This window comes from Colossoma macropomum, unplaced genomic scaffold, assembly GCF_904425465.1.
Source record: "Colossoma macropomum unplaced genomic scaffold, Colossoma_macropomum, whole genome shotgun sequence".
NCBI classification, from domain to species: Eukaryota; Metazoa; Chordata; class Actinopteri; order Characiformes; family Serrasalmidae; genus Colossoma; species Colossoma macropomum.
In genome coordinates this window covers 33,004,590-33,023,404 of record NW_023494791.1, presented here as the reverse complement: position 1 = coordinate 33,023,404, position 18,815 = coordinate 33,004,590, and the positions used below count along the sequence as shown (strand labels likewise).

The 18,815-nt window shown below is 39.2% G+C and overlaps 1 protein-coding gene across 1 annotated transcript in view; it reads right to left on the bottom strand.

Moving 5' to 3' along the window:
• vegfc (vascular endothelial growth factor c) overlaps positions 1-18,815 on the bottom strand; it is a 48,433-nt gene that overhangs the window by 5,897 nt on the left and 23,721 nt on the right. The window contains exons 4-5 of the mRNA XM_036574881.1: positions 17,851-17,990; positions 2,846-2,949 (exon numbers count right to left, since the gene is read on the bottom strand). Coding sequence (XP_036430774.1) covers positions 2,846-2,949; positions 17,851-17,990 — 244 coding nt within the window. The remainder of the gene's footprint in view (positions 1-2,845; positions 2,950-17,850; positions 17,991-18,815) is intronic.

Below are 18,815 nucleotides of genomic sequence, written 5' to 3'. Positions count from 1 at the left end.
AGGAGTCAAATGGTAAAAACCAGGAACAAAAGAGACAGATAGATAGAGGAGTGATTGATGAATATGACCCAGCAAGGCCCCCAGTGCACTGTTTCTGTTCTCTCTTGCTGAGATGTGTGCATCTCTGTTCTCTTTATCAGATCATCCACAGTACCCAGGGAGGCAGAGTTACCCCCCTTGCTGAAGTGCTAAGGGAGTATCCACAACCACTATTTATGATCACACTTACATGGAAACTCCAATGCTTGAGTGAAATGATGGATGACTGCTACTGCTAGCCATCAGCACTTGAAGTAAACTGACCTCACTGGTAGGGTGATAGCCAGTCACAGAACCTTTAGCTATAGGATGGACAGCATGTCTGTTATAGAGTATATTTCAGCTTGTGCAGTGTCAGGCCTCTCTGGCGAAGACGTGAGCCAGGAATAAGATGCTTGTGAATATTTTTGAGTTCAAAAATAGTTTAAGGCAAAGATCTTACTCCTGGGGTGACTGGGCTTTGACGGACGTTAATTTCACCTGTACTCCCATGATGCTTGTGATGGAATGCATTGTTCATAACAGTGATCTTTCACTCAAGGGTGAACAGTGTCCTGAAATGTGTCCTGAAGTGAAGTGCTAATGTGTTCGTGTTTCTCTTTCTTCTAATCAAACAATAAGGGCAGCAATCTGAATATGATGAATCGATCTGAAGTTAGCATGTCAGAATTGGTCATAATAAAATTCAATAATTATACTGAGCACATTAAAAATTAATATCTGTGGAAGGACTCCGACTTATTTGTTGGTCAAAATAAAGTCCTCAAATGTTAATAGCTATGGAAAAACAATGTTTTTTATTGATTTACTATCTTCTACTATTGTGTAAATAATCTTCCAGTCACATTTGTGTATTCAGTGTATTTTTAAAAACATACAGTGCATGTCTGGCTTTAGATGACATTCAACTACAGCTCAACCGGCCAAACAAAAGACTCTAAGAAGACATAAACTCCACAGTTGAGCTCCTCGGATGTGTTTGCCTCGGATGTGATTCCTGCTGTCACTGTGCTACAGAGTCTATAGTTGAAAGACACTGATGATGATCAAAACTACAGCTGTATGGAAGTGTTTTTCTGATGAGGAACAAAACTCACTCTTCTCCTCTGCAGTGCTACAAGATAGCATTCATTAATATAGCATAGCTAGCTAATGAACTTAATTTAAAATCAGCTAGATTTTAATGATTTAACTTCTAAGGTACATTGCACTCATTTACACTAACAACTATTTAATTCTACATAGGTTGCTCAGTATGGTATCAGACTTGGTAAAAAATATGTACTCATATTTGTACCCGGTCTAAAAAAATGGTATAGCTGCATCCCAGTTAGGGATGTTAATGATTAACTTATTAACCACTTAACTGTTAACTGACAAATGCATAAATGTTCAACCAATCCTTTTGATTAAAAAGTTCATTTAATTTCTGATGAACAGTTGATATTCGAAAAGGCAGGTTTTTCACTCAATGGTAAGACCATTTTTAAATTAAATTTTAAATTTAATACGCATGAGGGCGCAGGGGCGCAACTCTGACTCTGACTATTACTGACTACTATTTCTGCTGCTTGAGTTGATGGAGTTGACTCTTTGGTTATCCCTTAATTTTAACTAATTGAGCCAGAGACATTGGTAAATGGATATAGCAGACATTAAACCATCCTAAATGTAGTTTGCACAGTTTTTGAGTAGCTACAGACCGCATGGTAATACAATGAAAATTCATGTTTTTTTGACTCTCAGAGTCATTGTCCCAGAGTTAACCCCAACACCCACGCATGTTGGAAGCGAAGACCGACCCCTGCTCATGTGGATACATTGGTATTTCTCAACAAAAAACACTAGGATAACAGTGGTAAAGTAGGCTGCAACTGACTATTTTTAAAACTTTATGTTGCTCCTGTTGAGTGTTGAGTGTATCCTTAAGCTGCAGCCTACAAATGTGTAAGTTAGCCCATGCAATTAGTCCCATGATGAAAAAGCTTAAAAGCTGTCAGCTACTGACTTTATGTTGATTGTTTTTTAAACTATGCATGTGAATTTCAAGTTAGCTCTGGTCAGTATCAACTTCACTTTGTATGTGTGTCAAGTGGAACTCATTGACTCTAAGGTCCTCTGACTCTGACATTCTGATCGTGAGTGCATACACCTCAGGCATTTACATCTGTGTAAGAAAAGTCCTATCAAAACTGGTTAAAATGAAGCAGACAACTACATCTGTTTAGTAAGCTGCATATGCCTGTTAAACAGCCCTTAACTGTAAACATGACTCTGGCTAGAAAGAAATAGAAAAAGACATGTGGAAACCAAGAGAAAGAGACAGATGCATATAGAGAGGACAGAGAGTGTATCGATACTAACAAAAGTCTTTGAGTGATGTTTTTGTGTGGCGTGAATCATTCATGACCAGTAAGCACAAGGCTAAGGGCAGCAGTTTAAGCATCTTGCCATCACAATAGCAAGACTCGTGTGGGTTTCCTGCTGGGTTCGAGGGTTTGCTAAATATTATGATTCCTAAAGCATCAGTCTGGATGGGTAGGAATTCAGCCTTTTAAGATCAGTGTTATTTTAGATCTGGTTTGTTGACACAGACTACACACAGTTATGTCCCCTGAGCATTAACTGACATGTTAGTGCTTTGGGGCAACAACAATACTAAAGATACTAGAGTACATTGATTCAGCCACATTGTACAGACATATTTTTGGAAGACATATATAATTGTGTATGTGAAGTGTGTTGAATGTAATGCACCCACACGCATACACTCTTGTGGGTCATAAACATGTATAGCAGCTCTTACCCGAGTGGTGCTGAGGGAAGAGTGTGTCGTGCACAGGCACACATCTGCATAAGCTATTGCTCCAACTCTGGTTCTTCGGGCATGTTTTATTCGCCACATGACATCTGCAGGGGAAATGAGTGATTAGCCATGAGACAGACGGTAGCATGGAATAAAGAATAAAGTAATATAATACGCACAAAAATCACAGCTTTGCAATTCTCTTTTAGCATTTTTCTCCCATTCAGTCAGGGCCTAACTGGAGTCTTTTGATGCTGATTTATTGTCAGTTTTCAGAATGCATCTTTTCACAAACACATCAAAGCTGAGGCAGGAAATCTGATCTTAAGGCAAATTAGCCAATTAGCTTTTGATCATTTCAGGAGCTTCAGTACACTCCAAAATAAAGACAGCACAACAAAACACCAACTTCAAACAAGTCCTTAGAAGACCTCATTTTTGCAACTAAATACACAAACATGCTCAAATATTCTGATTAAAATTTTATGTGAACACAAACACTCCTCTCTTGGCATCTGTGCTACATTTTATACTTTGTAAAACATATAAAACCCTTTCAGCTAGGTTCTAGTTGAAAGCACCACATGTTGGTTTGGCTAGCCTCAGCAGGGTCTGTCAGCAGTAGTCTCGAAGGAGCAGATTTAGTAGGAAAGGGAGAGGGAGTGATGCTATCACAGGCCCTCACTGTCCCTCAGAACAACAACCCATGCTGGAGCTGCCAATTCACTTTCAATCTGACAAAAAAGGCCTATCCGACAGTATAGGGAGGAATTTCCCAGAGGGGGATCACAGCAGCATCAGCAAAACCAACAGTGCTCAGTGAACTCTTAGTGGGTTCATTTGCAGACTTAAATACTGCTCGTTTTACAGTGTATGGTACCTTAAGAAATAACACTGTTTCCGCATACATGGGCTATACTTGGGCAGTGCCCTCCAAGTAAATTGACAGCCACTCACGCACATTTTGTCCCATTTTTAACATTTCTAATTGTCATTTTGTCTCATTTGAACAAATAAAAAAATAATATTATATTTTTATTTATAAACAAGGGTATACTTTGTGTATGAAATGCAATTTCAGCTGCTTGTTTTCCAGCACTTCCGTGGTTCAATGCTGCACACACAAAATTGTAAGATAATTATATAAGATAAAAATGATTTGAGTGAATTTGGGTGTGTTAATGCCGCTTATTCAGTGTTTCGTACACGTCTAAAATAAACCTGCAGGGGAGCTCTTTGAGGGGTGGGATGGTATTCTAATACCAGGGTCCCCATGGACCCTTCCAGAGCAGGTCCTATTTGGGTGGTGGATCATTCTCAGCACTGCAGTAACCCTGACTTAGTGTGTTAGTGTGTGCTGTGCTGGTACTAGTCGATCAGACACAGCAGTGCTGCTGGAGTTTTTTAAACACTGTGCCCACTCACTGTCCAATCTCTTAGACACATCTGCTGCAGCACAGTTTGTGTTGGTCATCCTCTAGTCCTTCATCAGTGGTCACAGGACGCTGCCCACAGGACACTTTTGGCTGGATATTTTTGGTTGGTGGACTATTCTTAGTCCAGCAGTGACACTGAAGTGTTTAAAAACTCCAGCAGCACTGCTGTGTCTGATCCACTCAGACCAGCGCAACACAATCTAACACACCACCACCACATCAGTGTTACTGCAGTGCTGAGAATGAATAAGTGGCATTAACACACCAAAATTCACTCAAATATTTTTTTAATGGAAGCTCATACACAGACTCAGTAACAGCATGAATTCCCACAGATTCCCACTTGTTACACATATAAGGAGCATGAGTATGCATGAGTACTCAAATACCTGGTACTCTGTAATGTGTCAGGATTCGAATAGTTGTATATTTGTTGTGCTGCACCATAAAACAAAACATGCACCTAATGTGAGCATGACACCAAGGGCACAAGTCTAACTACACGGGGTGTCAGCTACCATGAAAAACAATGAAAAACATATTCCGTTCTCGATTTAACATGTTGGCACATCATCTTCTGAAGAAAAACTTAGATAAGATGGAGAATCATTACCACTTACCACTGCATCAGTTAGTTCTAGTCTTAAGGTTAGGTCATTAGCTCATCTGAAGCAGCTTCCACAGTGACCAAAAGATTTCCTTGGCTATATTTAAACGTTTTCAAAAGAGTACATGTCTAAGAGTGGTTATATTTTCATTTTGCCACTGAAGCATTTACCCTGCTAGCACTAGTTTACCATATTTGGGTATGTTAATATACATGAAAAACCTGTTTTGTCTTATAACCAGGTATTTGTTCTCTCTCTCTGTACACTCAAATATCTAAATTGGCCTGAATGCACATCTATAATAAGGAATGTACAAAACAGGCTATACTAAACACGCAGGTAAAAAAGGAATTGTGAATATGAATATGCACATATGTGTAAGGCAGAGGTCTTACCAATCTAGGTAAAAACTAGAATTATTGCCCTTTACTGGCCCACGCCCTGGGCCCAGGCCCAAAGGCTTATCTCTGTCATCATCTGTCCATTCTGCGCTGTCTTCCAACTGCAGCAGTGTGGAGTGGAGTGTAACTACTGTGCGGCAAGAGCAGCAGCCTCCACCAAAATAAACTTTATTCTGGCTTCTTCTTCAGCAGAAATGCAAAAGCAAACCCAACCACCTGGGCAAAAAACAAGAACTGCTTTAAATGGTGCAAGACAGCAGCTGACTTTGTCTGAGAAAGTCTTCAGTGCAGCATGCCCAAGGTTTCTACTATTGTCTCTGGGCAATGGAGATGACATGGAGCGTAAGACACAAAGCGTCACTCACGTCTGGTCAGGGCAGAACTGTCTGATGGGGTCATTTCCGAGACTGCTTTGATTTGAGGAAGCTGCCTTATCCATTTGCATGGCGTGGAACCGACAGATACGAACACAGTCCTTAACATCTGGTAAGGATTAAAATAGGCCACAAATACTGCACGGCGCACATACACTGAGCATACAAACAGTAGGGAGATTTACCTTGCAGCTAGGAGTGGGAGGAAAAAAGAAAATCAGTATCAGACATTTTAAGTGGAAAAATAGCAGCGATACACAGAGGCCGAAGTATCAAAGTTTAGTCATTTAATTATGTTTAATTTAAATGTAAATGTATTAATTTAAATGTAAACTTAACTTACTGACTTACTGACAGACTAAAAGATAACCATATAGTTTGTAGTTCACAATATGATTGTTTTTTTTGTTTTTGGTGAGACCAAGGCTTCCAATAGTGGTAGGAACAGGAGCATAGCTAAACAGACATTGCGCACACAGAGTGACCAGGAAGGACCACTAAGGACCACTAAGAATCTTTGGGCTAGACTCTTAACATTACATTAGAGACAAAGAGAGAGAGAGAGAGACTTGAAGATGAAAAAGACTAGAAGAAGAAAGTATGGTAAAAACTTAAAATTTATCTTTTAGCTTACATATGTTAGCATGGTTCAGTGTTCTGCTCACATATTGAGTGACCTGCCTTGAAATGGCAGAGCTAACTACCACATAACGGATAGAAAAATAAGTTTATTTCCCTTAAGCTTACTGTGGAGAATGGACATTCCATGTTGCCCATCTTTCCCCCAACCATGGACAGCTCCAAACTCTTCCTCTTTGCCGTTTAATATCTGTGTTTTTTTTTTTTTCAGGCACAATAAAGCTGAGGGTCTTTTTTTGGCTCAACTTTATTTTCGATATAAAAGAATAAATCAAGACAGGATTTATTGTCATTCCACTTGTTAAGAGGTGCACACAAAAAATGCTTCGGCTATTACATTTCCATAAGCAGCTGTACAACCACAAGTCTCAACCATACCACTGAAATATGCTCAGTGTGTTCTATAGGCTGCTGTATAACTTCAAGGCTTCATTCATCTCAGCCAACAAAAATGAACAGCAAAGAGCAACACTTTTGTGGACCCCCAGTAAGATGGCAACACTATGATTTAAAGGATTTCCATGGGGAGTCGCTGATAGAACGGCTGAGGTGACAACTTTATGGTAATGAATATTTAAGTATATTCAATTAATCACAGTGTTTGCTGTTGAAGGGCCTGTGCACAAGGGGGAAGAGGGCAAAAGGTTGAGCTATGTGTTCTTCTATAGGTAGTGACAGTGCTAGAAAGTGCAAGAAAGCATGCCAGACTTGAATTTCACTCATGTAACAAAAAACGAAATTATATCGGTAAAAAAGACTGAGTTGCTCAGCTTGTGTCGTGAGACTAAACTGTATTGGAATATGAACCATTAATTTTTTTTTGTCTAAGACTGTAGAGGAACTTGTGCCTTCTCTAATACTAATAGAGCAACAGTGAAAGCTGTTTGAGATTTAGCTGCCCACAGACTTCATGCCCCCCCAGTCCACGGTCCAATTCCTGCCCTAATTATGACAAAATGGACAAGTAAAAATAGTACATTGTACAGAGTTCTTGTAGTTATAATCCTGGGGTATAAGACATAGTATAAATAAGTATAAATGTGTTTGTGTGGATAATACATGCATTTTAACATGCAATCAAACCCTCAAATAAAAGCCACTTGTACTACCCACTAAAGGCATTAAATGTGCAGACAACCCAGCTCTGGTGGAGTTTAAAAACATTCTGTCTTCACAGCAGCCCTGCGATAATACCCTCTCTGAGTCTACTGCAAAAGTGGAAGGCACAATCAGAGAGCAAACTGCATTTTCCTTCCAACCTTCCAAAAAGGTGGAGCGTTTCCTGGTGGAAGTGAGTGAGCAGGGTGGAGCCTTTGTGCACTCCCTTGCTCTCTCATGGATTCAAACTGATTCCTCTAAAAACATCCTTTGTACTGTTTACTGATATTTACTACATCACTCAAATTGAATAAATGTATTGTTAAACAAAGTAATATAAGACAAACAAGACAAGAAACAAACATTCCGCACTATTTCATATTATCTGAAGTAGACGACTGCTACACTCTGTCTGTGACTGTAAGTGGTTCAAGCATGGGTGCATAGCAAGCCAGCCTGAAACCTGCCTCAGATGTGACGCTCCCTTCTAGGTCTGATCGGACGAGACGCAGCCTAGACTTAATGCTTTGCTTGAGACCTTTACTATGTAGCACATGTGTGTGTTTATACACATTTTCAGTACAAAAATACCCTTGACTTTGTTTATAAACCAGAGAAGACCAAGGTTACCTTTTCAAGTCCAATAAAATGGTACAGGGATGCAATGATTATACAAATTGTCAATGTTGATTTTTTTTATTGTCAGTGCGTTGTTTACTTATAAGAAAGTGGCATGACATTAATATGCATTTTAATTCCAGTTTTCAGTACACTCTATAAACACAGGGGCAATATGGTTTCTGTCATTTGGTTTATCATAGAAAGAAACCATCTATGGTACAGACAGACCTTTAAAAGATGGTAGCATAAATGGAGATAAACTCAAGGAAGCAAGATGCACAAAAGTCCCAGTGCATTACAATGCACAATATGTAAGCCCAGTAAAGGTAACTTTGGAAAACAGAATGGTTCATGGAAGACAGAAACATTTCAGTGATGTTAAGTACAGTGTAGTAATATTAAGGCCATACTAAGGTGGTAGATTAACAATGAAATGGTAAGGCAAAAAGGTTCCAGGCTCTGGTCGTCACTGGTAGGATAAAAATGTTAAATCTGTTTTAGAATACATTTAAGACAAGGGCATTGCATGCATTAACAATTAAAATCTGTAAAATATAAAAGTTTTAAAACACAAACATGCTATTTTTTCATATCAGTCATAAACTAGCAATGTTTAATGCAGAAACATTTAGCCAATGATGTATCAGGTGTCATCCAGGCATGTAATACATGCCACACAAAGAATAAATAAAACAAAAACTGGAAATATGTAATTGACTAAATCTAGTAAAATTGACTAGATTCGCAAAAATGGGAAAGGTGATAAGTTACATAAGAAAACTGAAAATATTTACAAAATTATAAATGAAGTAATAAAAAGTTATTTTAATTAATTTTATTAACAGTTTAGAGACTTCAGTGAATATTGTTTTTTCCTTTTTTTTTTCTTTTTTCTTGATTCAGCAACAGTTTAGCCATTTAGCCAAAAGCCATTTAATATGTCAATGGTGAATTTTCAAAATTCCAAAAGAGCAAAAGTTGTTTCCTGAGGTTGGTTAGGTTTAGGATTAGGCTTATAAAACACTTACATATTGAGTAGGCAGTTATATATATAAAATACTAATGCTTATATATAATACTATAATACTGACTTTGTATGATAACAAACCTCTGTGGGTACGCGCATGTTTGCAAGTGTGTGAGTGCAAGAAAGGTTCACACCCTGCAGAGAATGGGATCGGATATAACAGCTCGAGTTACACGTTCACTCTCATTAATCTCCCTTTACGTCAAGGTCAAAGGTCAGGGCCGGTTGGCATGACCTAGGGCAGGACGAGGTCCAGACTTCTAAAGAAAGGCTGTCTTCATGTGTAACTTTCCCTTCATTCCCCTGTCCAATCCATCCATACCCAGCCCCAAGTGCGTAGTCAGCACCCCCAGCAATGGCTGATGTATGACCAGTGTGGAACAGGCAGTCTGTGGGGTCCCTTTATAAAAACTTTTCAGGAATGTACACAGGGTTATGTCTAAATCTGCACAATATATTATTGTTAATAATTGTGTTTTAATATATTGTATAGCACACTGCAACTGCAACATGTAGCTATATAACTGCAATCTGGAATTCTGTCAAGTGCAGTCATTCAGCCCTGCTATGATCTGGAATATATGGCTACAATAACATAATTTACAGCAGCAAGAACACCACTAAATTGTCCTTTTATACTGCAAGCAATCTTATACTGTACCTCTCTTTATCCTTAGGTACAATTAAAAACTGTATTGCGCAGTGCATTACCATTTCTGTTCCTCAGGCTAGAAAAACAGAAATGTAGACGATCAACACCATAAAATAAAACAAATTGCCAACTTCGGCCCACAACGGTTCAGCAGTGGGCTACACGTGGGCAAGATCCTCAATATGTTTCCAATTACCACATGCTCAGTGGCTTAATAAGACAACACATTCCTACGTAGTGGAAAAAAGGGAACTTATGACACAGCCTATGCAAGGTGGCAGACAACATATCTGATGACTAACATGTGCACTTACACCTTGAATAATACAAAACAGATGAGTCCATTTAGACTGGCAAGGTGTCCGAAAGAAGAACTATATGCTTGGATAATTTGGAGCGTATGTCTTCAATGCTGATCTATTGCTGAATACCCCCATTGCCCTGCACTGAGTGAAATCTGCTTTAGCATCTCTCCTGTGGCCGGATTGCTTTGTAGAGACTGCTCATATGGTAGATATTAGACCTGCGTCTCATTCTCTGCTACAGGCGGCTCAAGAGTTCTGCACTTCTCTAACATTCTCTGATTTACATTTGCGGGTACAAGCATGTCCACTTTCCATATGCTAAATGTAAATGGCTCCCAAGGGCACACTGTCGGTTCAGTGTGGAAGTCTGTGAGCATAAATGACACTACAACAGGTCGGAAGCTAGATTTTGTGCATAGATGTGCACTGATCAAAAATAATTTTAGGTGTTTTCTTTCTGCAACAAAAAAGGAAAGCACACACATTTGTGATGCACCGAAATTTAAATCCTTGGCAAAATCCAAAAATCAGGACACGCAGAGCTGAAAAAAAGCTGACAATAAATAAAAAGAGTACGTAAAATGAACTTGCTAAAATGACCGCAGTGTGTAGGCTACAGTATGTCAGACAACATCCAACTTCATTATCAACTGTAAGTGGTAGGTCATCCAAGGCAATGAATTCAACTTATTATTGATTGATTGATTGATTGCACGGATAACACTTGATTAACATTCAAGATGCCTCCTTTTACCCTGTTCTTCAATGGTCAGGAGCACCTCAGGACCACTGCGGAGCAGTTTTATCTGGGTGGTGGATCATTCTGAGCACTGTAGTGACGCTGATGTGGTGGTGGTGTGTTAATGTATGTTGTACAGGAGTAAGTGGATTAGACACAGGACTTAGACTGCAGCTTTTAAACACCTCTGGATCACTGAGAAGAGTTCACCAACCAAAAATAACCAGCCAAGAACGTCCTGTGGGCAGTATCCTGTGACCGCTGATGAATGACCAGAGGATGACCAACAAAAAGGTGCAGCAACAGATGAGCTATTGTCTCTGATCTGCCACCGAAACCCTGCTCTGTGATGGTCCTGTGGGGCTCCTGAACATTTAAGAACACAGTGAAAGGGGGCTAACAAAGAATGCAGAGAAACAGATGGACTACAATCTATAATTGTAGAACTACAAAGTGCACCTATATGGTAAGTGGAGCTGATAAAATGGACAATAAGTGTAGAAACAAGGAGGTGTACTTAATGAAGTGGCCGGTCAGTGTATCTCTGACGAAGCAAGATGTTGGCACATTGTTCCATTGTTTCTGAAGAAGCAGTTTCTGTTGCTCACCTGACACGAAAACTACTGATTTTGTTTGGCTATTTTTGAGTGATAAAACATTTCCAAAAAAGGGTTGGGCAAAATACTTTGAAAAAGTACTGATGGCTGAGTACTGAATAGACTGTCCTAAATGTATTCAGTAATGTATTCCATGTAAGTAATGTATTTAGATTACATCTAGAATACATTTAAAATAAATATTGATAAGGCACATGGGATTTTTTTTACCTAATTCAGGGTTCCCCACTGTTACTGGTTGGCAGTTTTCTTCATGTAATTATCTTGTTTACACATTTCATTAAATATTGGTAAATCATTGAAATGAGGTTTTGAAAAACTAAACTTTTTTATCACCTGCTTCAGACCACTGCTGCTCCCACAATTCCCTAAGCAAGAGTCCAGTACAACACAGATGCTAAACTTATCTCACAAACATGTCTACTAATGAGAAGATCACCAGTTTGATCGTCTCTCAAAAGAGACGCTACAGTCCTTTGTTGATTTTGGGTTAAGTCTGTTTTTCCCCTTTTTGTTATTTCCCTTTCCTCCCCTGTGGTTAGCCATATAACCTTTTTTACAGTCAGAATTTTCAGCCATTTTTCTCTTTCAGCCAAAAGCCAAAAGTGCCACTTGTGACCATTCTCAAAAATAGAATGAATGAAATGAGTGAAAGACAAAAAGTCAGTATGTCACATGTCTTAATATCAAGATACTTCTCATTACTGTGATAAGAGATTGAGAGTTTTCTCACATCTCAAGACACACCATTTGTAGCATGTTACTTAAGTCACAGTCAGTAAGAAACATAACTATGAGAAACTCTTAAGATAAAATAACCAACATGTATACCACTTCTATGAACCCATGCACTTCCATAGGGAAACAAATTTGTTTATGAAGCTAATACTACCTTTTCACCAGTAGCATCCAGTTCAAATTCACTGGAGATTGTGATTTGGCACAGCTTGCAATTCGAGGCAAAAGTATCAGTTTTGACTTCAGGTGTAGTCCAAATACGTTTCCTTCTGCTACCATTTACTTGTTAGCTAGCTCGCATCTTACTACTGAGAATAAATGAGAGCGGGCAGGCTAAGTAACTGTCCAAAACTGTAGGAGAATTATTCAGATAAAGCCAATGTGGCTATGTTAAGTGTGTGCTCCAGAATGAAGTGGTTTTGTGCAGCTTAAAAACCTTGATCACTCCCTCCACTCACTGACAAGAGTTGTTTTCATTTATAAGACAGTGGTTAAAAAGTTGCTGTTTTCTCCACTTTCCTGCACCACTCACTGATGTTCAAACAGAGCCAGAAAATTGTCCAGGGTTGCCAGGCTGAGTAGGATCTGTTCAGCATTTCTTTATGTACAATGTTCAACAGAATATTAAAAAATAAAAAAAAATGATTGCAGCTGAGTCCGACTTGCAGCCCTACCAACCAACATTAGTTTAGAAAAAAGCCTGTATGTTAGAAAAACAAATATGTGACACACGCATGCACACACAGGTTCAAAACTTGCTTCTCAGACAGAGTTTGAAGTAAAGCTAGAGGCTGCTAAGAGCTCCCGCCCAGCCTGCTAACTGTTTATCCTCATGGAGAGGTGCTATTTTCCTAAGGTAGTGACTCACTGCCTCTCAGTCCAAACAATGAAGCGCGCGGGTGAGTGAGCGCACGAGAGAGAGAGAGAGAGAGAGACCAAAACAAAAAAGTGAGACAGAACAAGATTGAAAATGCCAGAAGCTCTGCCAGCTCCCCATAATTGCTCCCAGTCCTCTCTCATTGCATTGCACAAGCTCCGATAACACCCCAGCACTCTGATATGTGACATTAGCACATATCACCACACACACAGGTTTTCAAAGTGCAGGCTTACATACTACGTTTCTCTTTTTTGCTGATAACCGTTCTGATGACCTGCAATCTTCACTTGAACGCCTTTTTGGCACTTTGAGGTGCAGAGGAGGCTGGTGAAAGTAGACCACCCTCAACTATAGTTAATAACGGGACAAAAAGCCCTAGCCATTTGCAGGATAAAAAAGAAACCATTCCAGGAGATAAGATAAGAATCAGAAGGAATGCAAACACAACCTGGATTCCAATAACAAAGTATCAACTCTTTTGTTTTTAAAGCAACAAACAAACTGAGAAACTGAAACAGACATGTGCTTGATGAGTTGATAGCATTGCCTGGGCCTCATTCTTGAGGAGTGCGATCCTGCTTGGCTCCTAGGCTAATGACTGTTGTAAGCTCAATGCTTTGCATGGCAGATCTACAGAGATAATTTGTTAAATGCTACTCCAACACTGCCTTTGCAATATGTATATTGTAGAAGGCTGCAATATGGCTGGGCAATATGACAATATTTATCATTATACTTTACAATGAACATACTTTCAGAATACTGAACAACTGCATGTTTCATAACAAAGAAAACATAATCCTGATAATAGGCATAGTCTTGTTTACTCAGAATCAGTGCAGTGCAGTTTGTACAAAAATAATTTTTACATTTTTTTTCATTTTTGTCTGTTTGTTTATCTCAGATGTCAAAAAAAAAAAAACAAATGTCACGGCATAACATGTATCATCAAAATTTCTTGAAATATTATGAAATATTCTGCACACTCCTAGGCTAAAGTATGCGAATGAGCCCTCTAACAAATATTTTTTATGTGTTTGTAATAATTTATAGTGTTCTTTGAGCATCTCAATCAGTCTCAGATGTCCCATGTGAGGGTTCTGTGGGTGCTCTGATGAATCATGGCATTCATGTCATCCAACAAGTGTAAATAATTTTGGACAATTAATGCAGGGCACTTTTTAAGCATGTCCCATTAAGGGTTTACCTATTTGTTTTTTTAATATGTTGCAAGGCATATCACAACCACAATATGTAGAAATGTAATCTCAATGTAGTGTTCTGTATGTTGTGCAGCCTTAGAGAACACTCAGCCAAAAGAACTACCAATCCTGTTGAAAACCAGTCCTCTGTGTCAGTGCATAAACTCCAGCATACACATGCACACGCATACATATCATCCTGTCCCCAGTGGAGTGAAGGTATGAGAGGAATGAGGGAAGAGAACGATCTGTGTGTCCAGCAAAGCAAAACAACATATAACACAACTCCACACAGCTCACTGCTCACCCCTCAGTCACATCTGCTTCTTTTTAAGCATAGCATGGATAAGGGAGACCTCGCAGAGGGACCATGCCTCTTTTCATTTGTTCACGCTCTCTCTTTCACTCTTTCTTTTTCTGTCTTTCTCTCCACTTTACTCACTCTCTCTCTGACAAGGATTATTAGAGGGAGGAATATAGGATCCTGGAATCCTGGAATATAAAGTATTAAACAAATCTGTCAGACTCTGGGGTGTCCACTGTTCAGGCGGGCCTGTGGTTTGCTGGGAGTGATGGGGCCCTAAATCAAGACCATTCATTGCCAAAGTCACTGATGGAAGTTATTTCATCCTCTCGTGTAACTTGGAACATTATCTGTTTGTGCTCATGTGTTGTGTATGGCAGTTGATCAAAATTGAAAAAACAGCAACTGTTTCAACCAAGTCCCTAATTCAACAGCATTCTGAAAGTTTAGACCTATCTCAGTTAATATGTGCTGAAATGAATAACTGATCCAGAATCAGCGGATCTGCTCTGAGACAGTTTACAGCCTCTGGAAGGTCTTCAGCTAGTTCATGCTTCACCAGTGACGACATCCACAATACAACCAACAGGGCGTCTTCGTCTGCATACTGCTATGGAAAGAAGTGCTGATGAGGTGAAAAAAAAAGCCCCACAGTAAACAGATCCCCTGTGTTTGTCCAAGTTCCTTGGTAGACACAGAAATCGCTATTCACTAGTTCAGACAAGATCTCCACATCTCTACAGCGCTGCTTTGCGCAAACAGATGCCCAGTTGCCCGTGTGGGATCGATCAGTCCCTGCCTGGTCCTCTTTCCTCAGACTCACGCAGAAATGCACGGAGACTTTCCTCAACAGCATGAAAGGTTCAAAAGCAGATATTTTCTCTCTGTGTTTGTGGCAATGAGTCATTTTGCCATAAGCTGATGTCTCACAAGCACGCTATAAGGCAAATCTCTCACACTAATTGTAGATACAAGACGATAAACATTTACAAAGAGCTTGCTGAGGAACAGCACGGTGATGAAGAGGAGGCCAAGCTTCAGAGAGCTGGTGATACAAAACAGACGATTACTGTTTCTCAGTCTACCTCACACAACTTGTGTAATGTCGTAATGCATTACTGTGACCCTGTTTGCCAAGAGACATGTATTAGACCAGCTGCTCTGTCATTTTATATGTGTTTTCATGGAAAACTATGGAGCAAGCTTTCTATTTACACACCAGGGAAGTGAACTGACAGTGACACTTGCCATCTTGGTATTCTAAGTATGCGCATAAGCTTGGATTTCCAAGGAAAAGACTGAGTGTTGTGGAGATATTGAGTCTGAGTCTGTAATGGAGTAGAGATTAGTATTTGCAGCCCTTCACAGATCATGATGAATGGACCAAAAGAAATGGCCCAAAATTACTTGGAAAAAGTCTGGTTCCATTGACTTACATTAAAAGTAAAGTATGTTTTTTGCTTCTCCTGTAAAGTTACCATTTTGGAGATATGAGGTTTTGTTCTGACAGCAGTGATATCAACACAGTAACTTGCTAGCACAGCTGGGGTCTTAGTGCAGGGCTTGGGATTCAATGTTTCCTTATGTTATCAATAATTAACAAGCAAGCAGTTTGGCTAATTTCAGCTAGTTGAGATAGTTAGCTATCGTTAGGTGTTGCTTAGCAACAGGCAGAAACATAGCCTAATGCAGTCTTCGAAAAATGCAGCAATGTGAACTCAAAATAGTACCAGTCCAGCCCAGGGCTGCATGATATTGACAAAGTATTAGGGCTATGGAAATCGTGGGCGGATGCTGATATCTGATATTTTCCATGTACATATCTGGCGATGCGGATACATAAAACATAGAAATCATGACTACATCTACCTGAATTAGCATGAGGGAACAAGATAACATTTATTTCAGTAGGGTTACAAAAGCAGTAAAATGAATAAAATGCAGACACTTTAGCACAGAATCCCAGCGTTGCACAAACATTCCACTCTTCTAGTGTACTTTAAATACAGCATCAAATATTGGTTTAAATGGTTAATTGATGGTATATTTTGCATCTATTTCGCCTACTCCAGTACTGAATGACCACAGCACTGCCCAGTTTAGAGTTTTCCTTGCTCCATTATGGTTATTAAGATAAATTAGTGTATGCTTGAACAGAACAAACTGGACGCATTACTTCATCTGTGTGGGATTTGATATTTAGAACTATAAAATTATAGAACACAAATAACATAAAAGTTGTAGCAACCATTATCTCAATCCGAAAAAGATTATGCACAGTTTATGGAGCTTCAGTTATTAGGTTTGTGGATTTTGGAATAGCTTTCTTTCTTTGCACGTGATTGGGGAAAAGATGTCCGTCTCTATACTGACACTAGTACTGTCTGGAGTACTGTACCAAACTGCTCTTACTGCTTTTAAAAAAGAGGTAAGTGTGCATTTTAAAGGCTGGTTGTCTACAAATACACACAGACTTTGAAAGAATTCTGAGAGCATCATCAAAATTTAAGGAATAATTTTGTTAAGATTTACAATTAACCTGTCTGGACACCAGATATTAAGGTATTCTGAGACTGAGTATGGAAAGTTGGTCCTAATACAAACCCTTAAAATATATGATATTTTAGATATTGGGTCACTGCAAGCTAAACAATGTGTAAAACATTTAAAATGTCAAACCTTTAGTATCCATTTAATGTCAAAATCATTCAATTAAAATCTGTAATTCATCATCTGGAAAGCAGTCATTAAACACTTTAATGACTGTCCTTTAGTTCATCAAGTCTAAGCTCTGTATGGTAACTTCATTTTAACACCCCACTGGGAGTTCCCCTCTTAAGTATGTTCCAGAAGTAACATATGAGCAGAAAGTTCTCTGGAGGCTTCAACAATAGGTCACCACAACAAACCAGCCAATTTAAAAATCTATTGTGTATGTGCTACCGTGCGCCATTGAGCCTTCTACATCCAAAATACACATATCAATCACAGCTCACAGACTCCAACGAGAGCACGAAGAGCCAAAGAACACTTCAGAAGTGTAGAGTAAATATGTTGAGTCTTAGTGTGAGATCTGATCTTCTACAGACGTTACTCTACAGCACGTCCCCCACAACCTGCAGCCATATTTATCATCCTCCACATGCCACACTTACTGAAAAAATAAATAATTTATAAATTATTAAGTGATCAAATTAATATTTTCAATAACTGATTTCATCACATGGTTAAAACCACAGTGCTGACTTGACAAAGTTTCCAGGCCACCATGCACTAACTCTATGGTCTGATTTATTATTCTAGGGTGGTAATAGTGGTAAAGTGTGGATAAGAAAGAGAACAAGGTAACAGAGAGGAATCTTACTCTGGCAAGGCTCGTCGGATGATTGAGTGTCGCTGTCTGTACACATCCAGCTTGGACAAGCAGTTGCACGAGGTGTGGTTGGCAAAGCTGATAGTGACTGGTTTCGGTGGCTGTTTCACAGGGACTGTGATCTCAAACAACTGGAGAAGTGAGAAAAAAAGGAAGGAAGAGTCAAATTTCTGAATGATGCCATATCGCTGGTAGAGCGTTGTTAACTTACACCACTAGTAGATGATCTTTTTCTGCTTTCTTTAGTTTGCTATTCTCAGCAGAGAAATAGTTTATTAAACTCTTGATATGGGCAGTACTGTCTGAGAAAGTCTGGAAGATCACAGACCCTGTCACTGAAACCACAATAAACACAAACAGCTACCCAAACTGCTATTGCAGGCAGCTTAAGAACATCGCAGACATGGAATGAAGAGGACAAACATGGAAATGTGCAAGAATGGCAAATACCATTTGACCAAATAAAGGCAGACATCTTCAAGTTATGACGAACATTCTAAAAAGGTCTTTAAACCTTATCTCAAGGTCATGAAACAGTAAAGCGCAAAGGCAGCCTGTCTGAGACGCAATACAGGCCAAACATATAGACTAAAATTGCTTTTAAACAATTAAAATTAGCTGGAAATTCTGTATGAGAATGTGACACCAGCTTTATTTTCAATTAGCAACCTTTTCAATAAATGACTTAACAGACTGTACACTGGCAAAGGCAGTGTTTCTGGTGAATCTAAATCTGATCACAGAAACACAAACTGGAACATGACTAATCTTAACCACTTCTTCACGCCTCATACAGAAACTCATCCCCCCTCACCTTCCATCCTCTGCTCTAATAAACCATGCAACTCAACACCCACATGTTTTACATGCTTGTCAGTTTCTTGGTCTCCTTTTGGAAAGTTTTGGCTCATTGGGTGCCCTATGCTGTATTATTCCTGTACAGTCTGATACTCCCA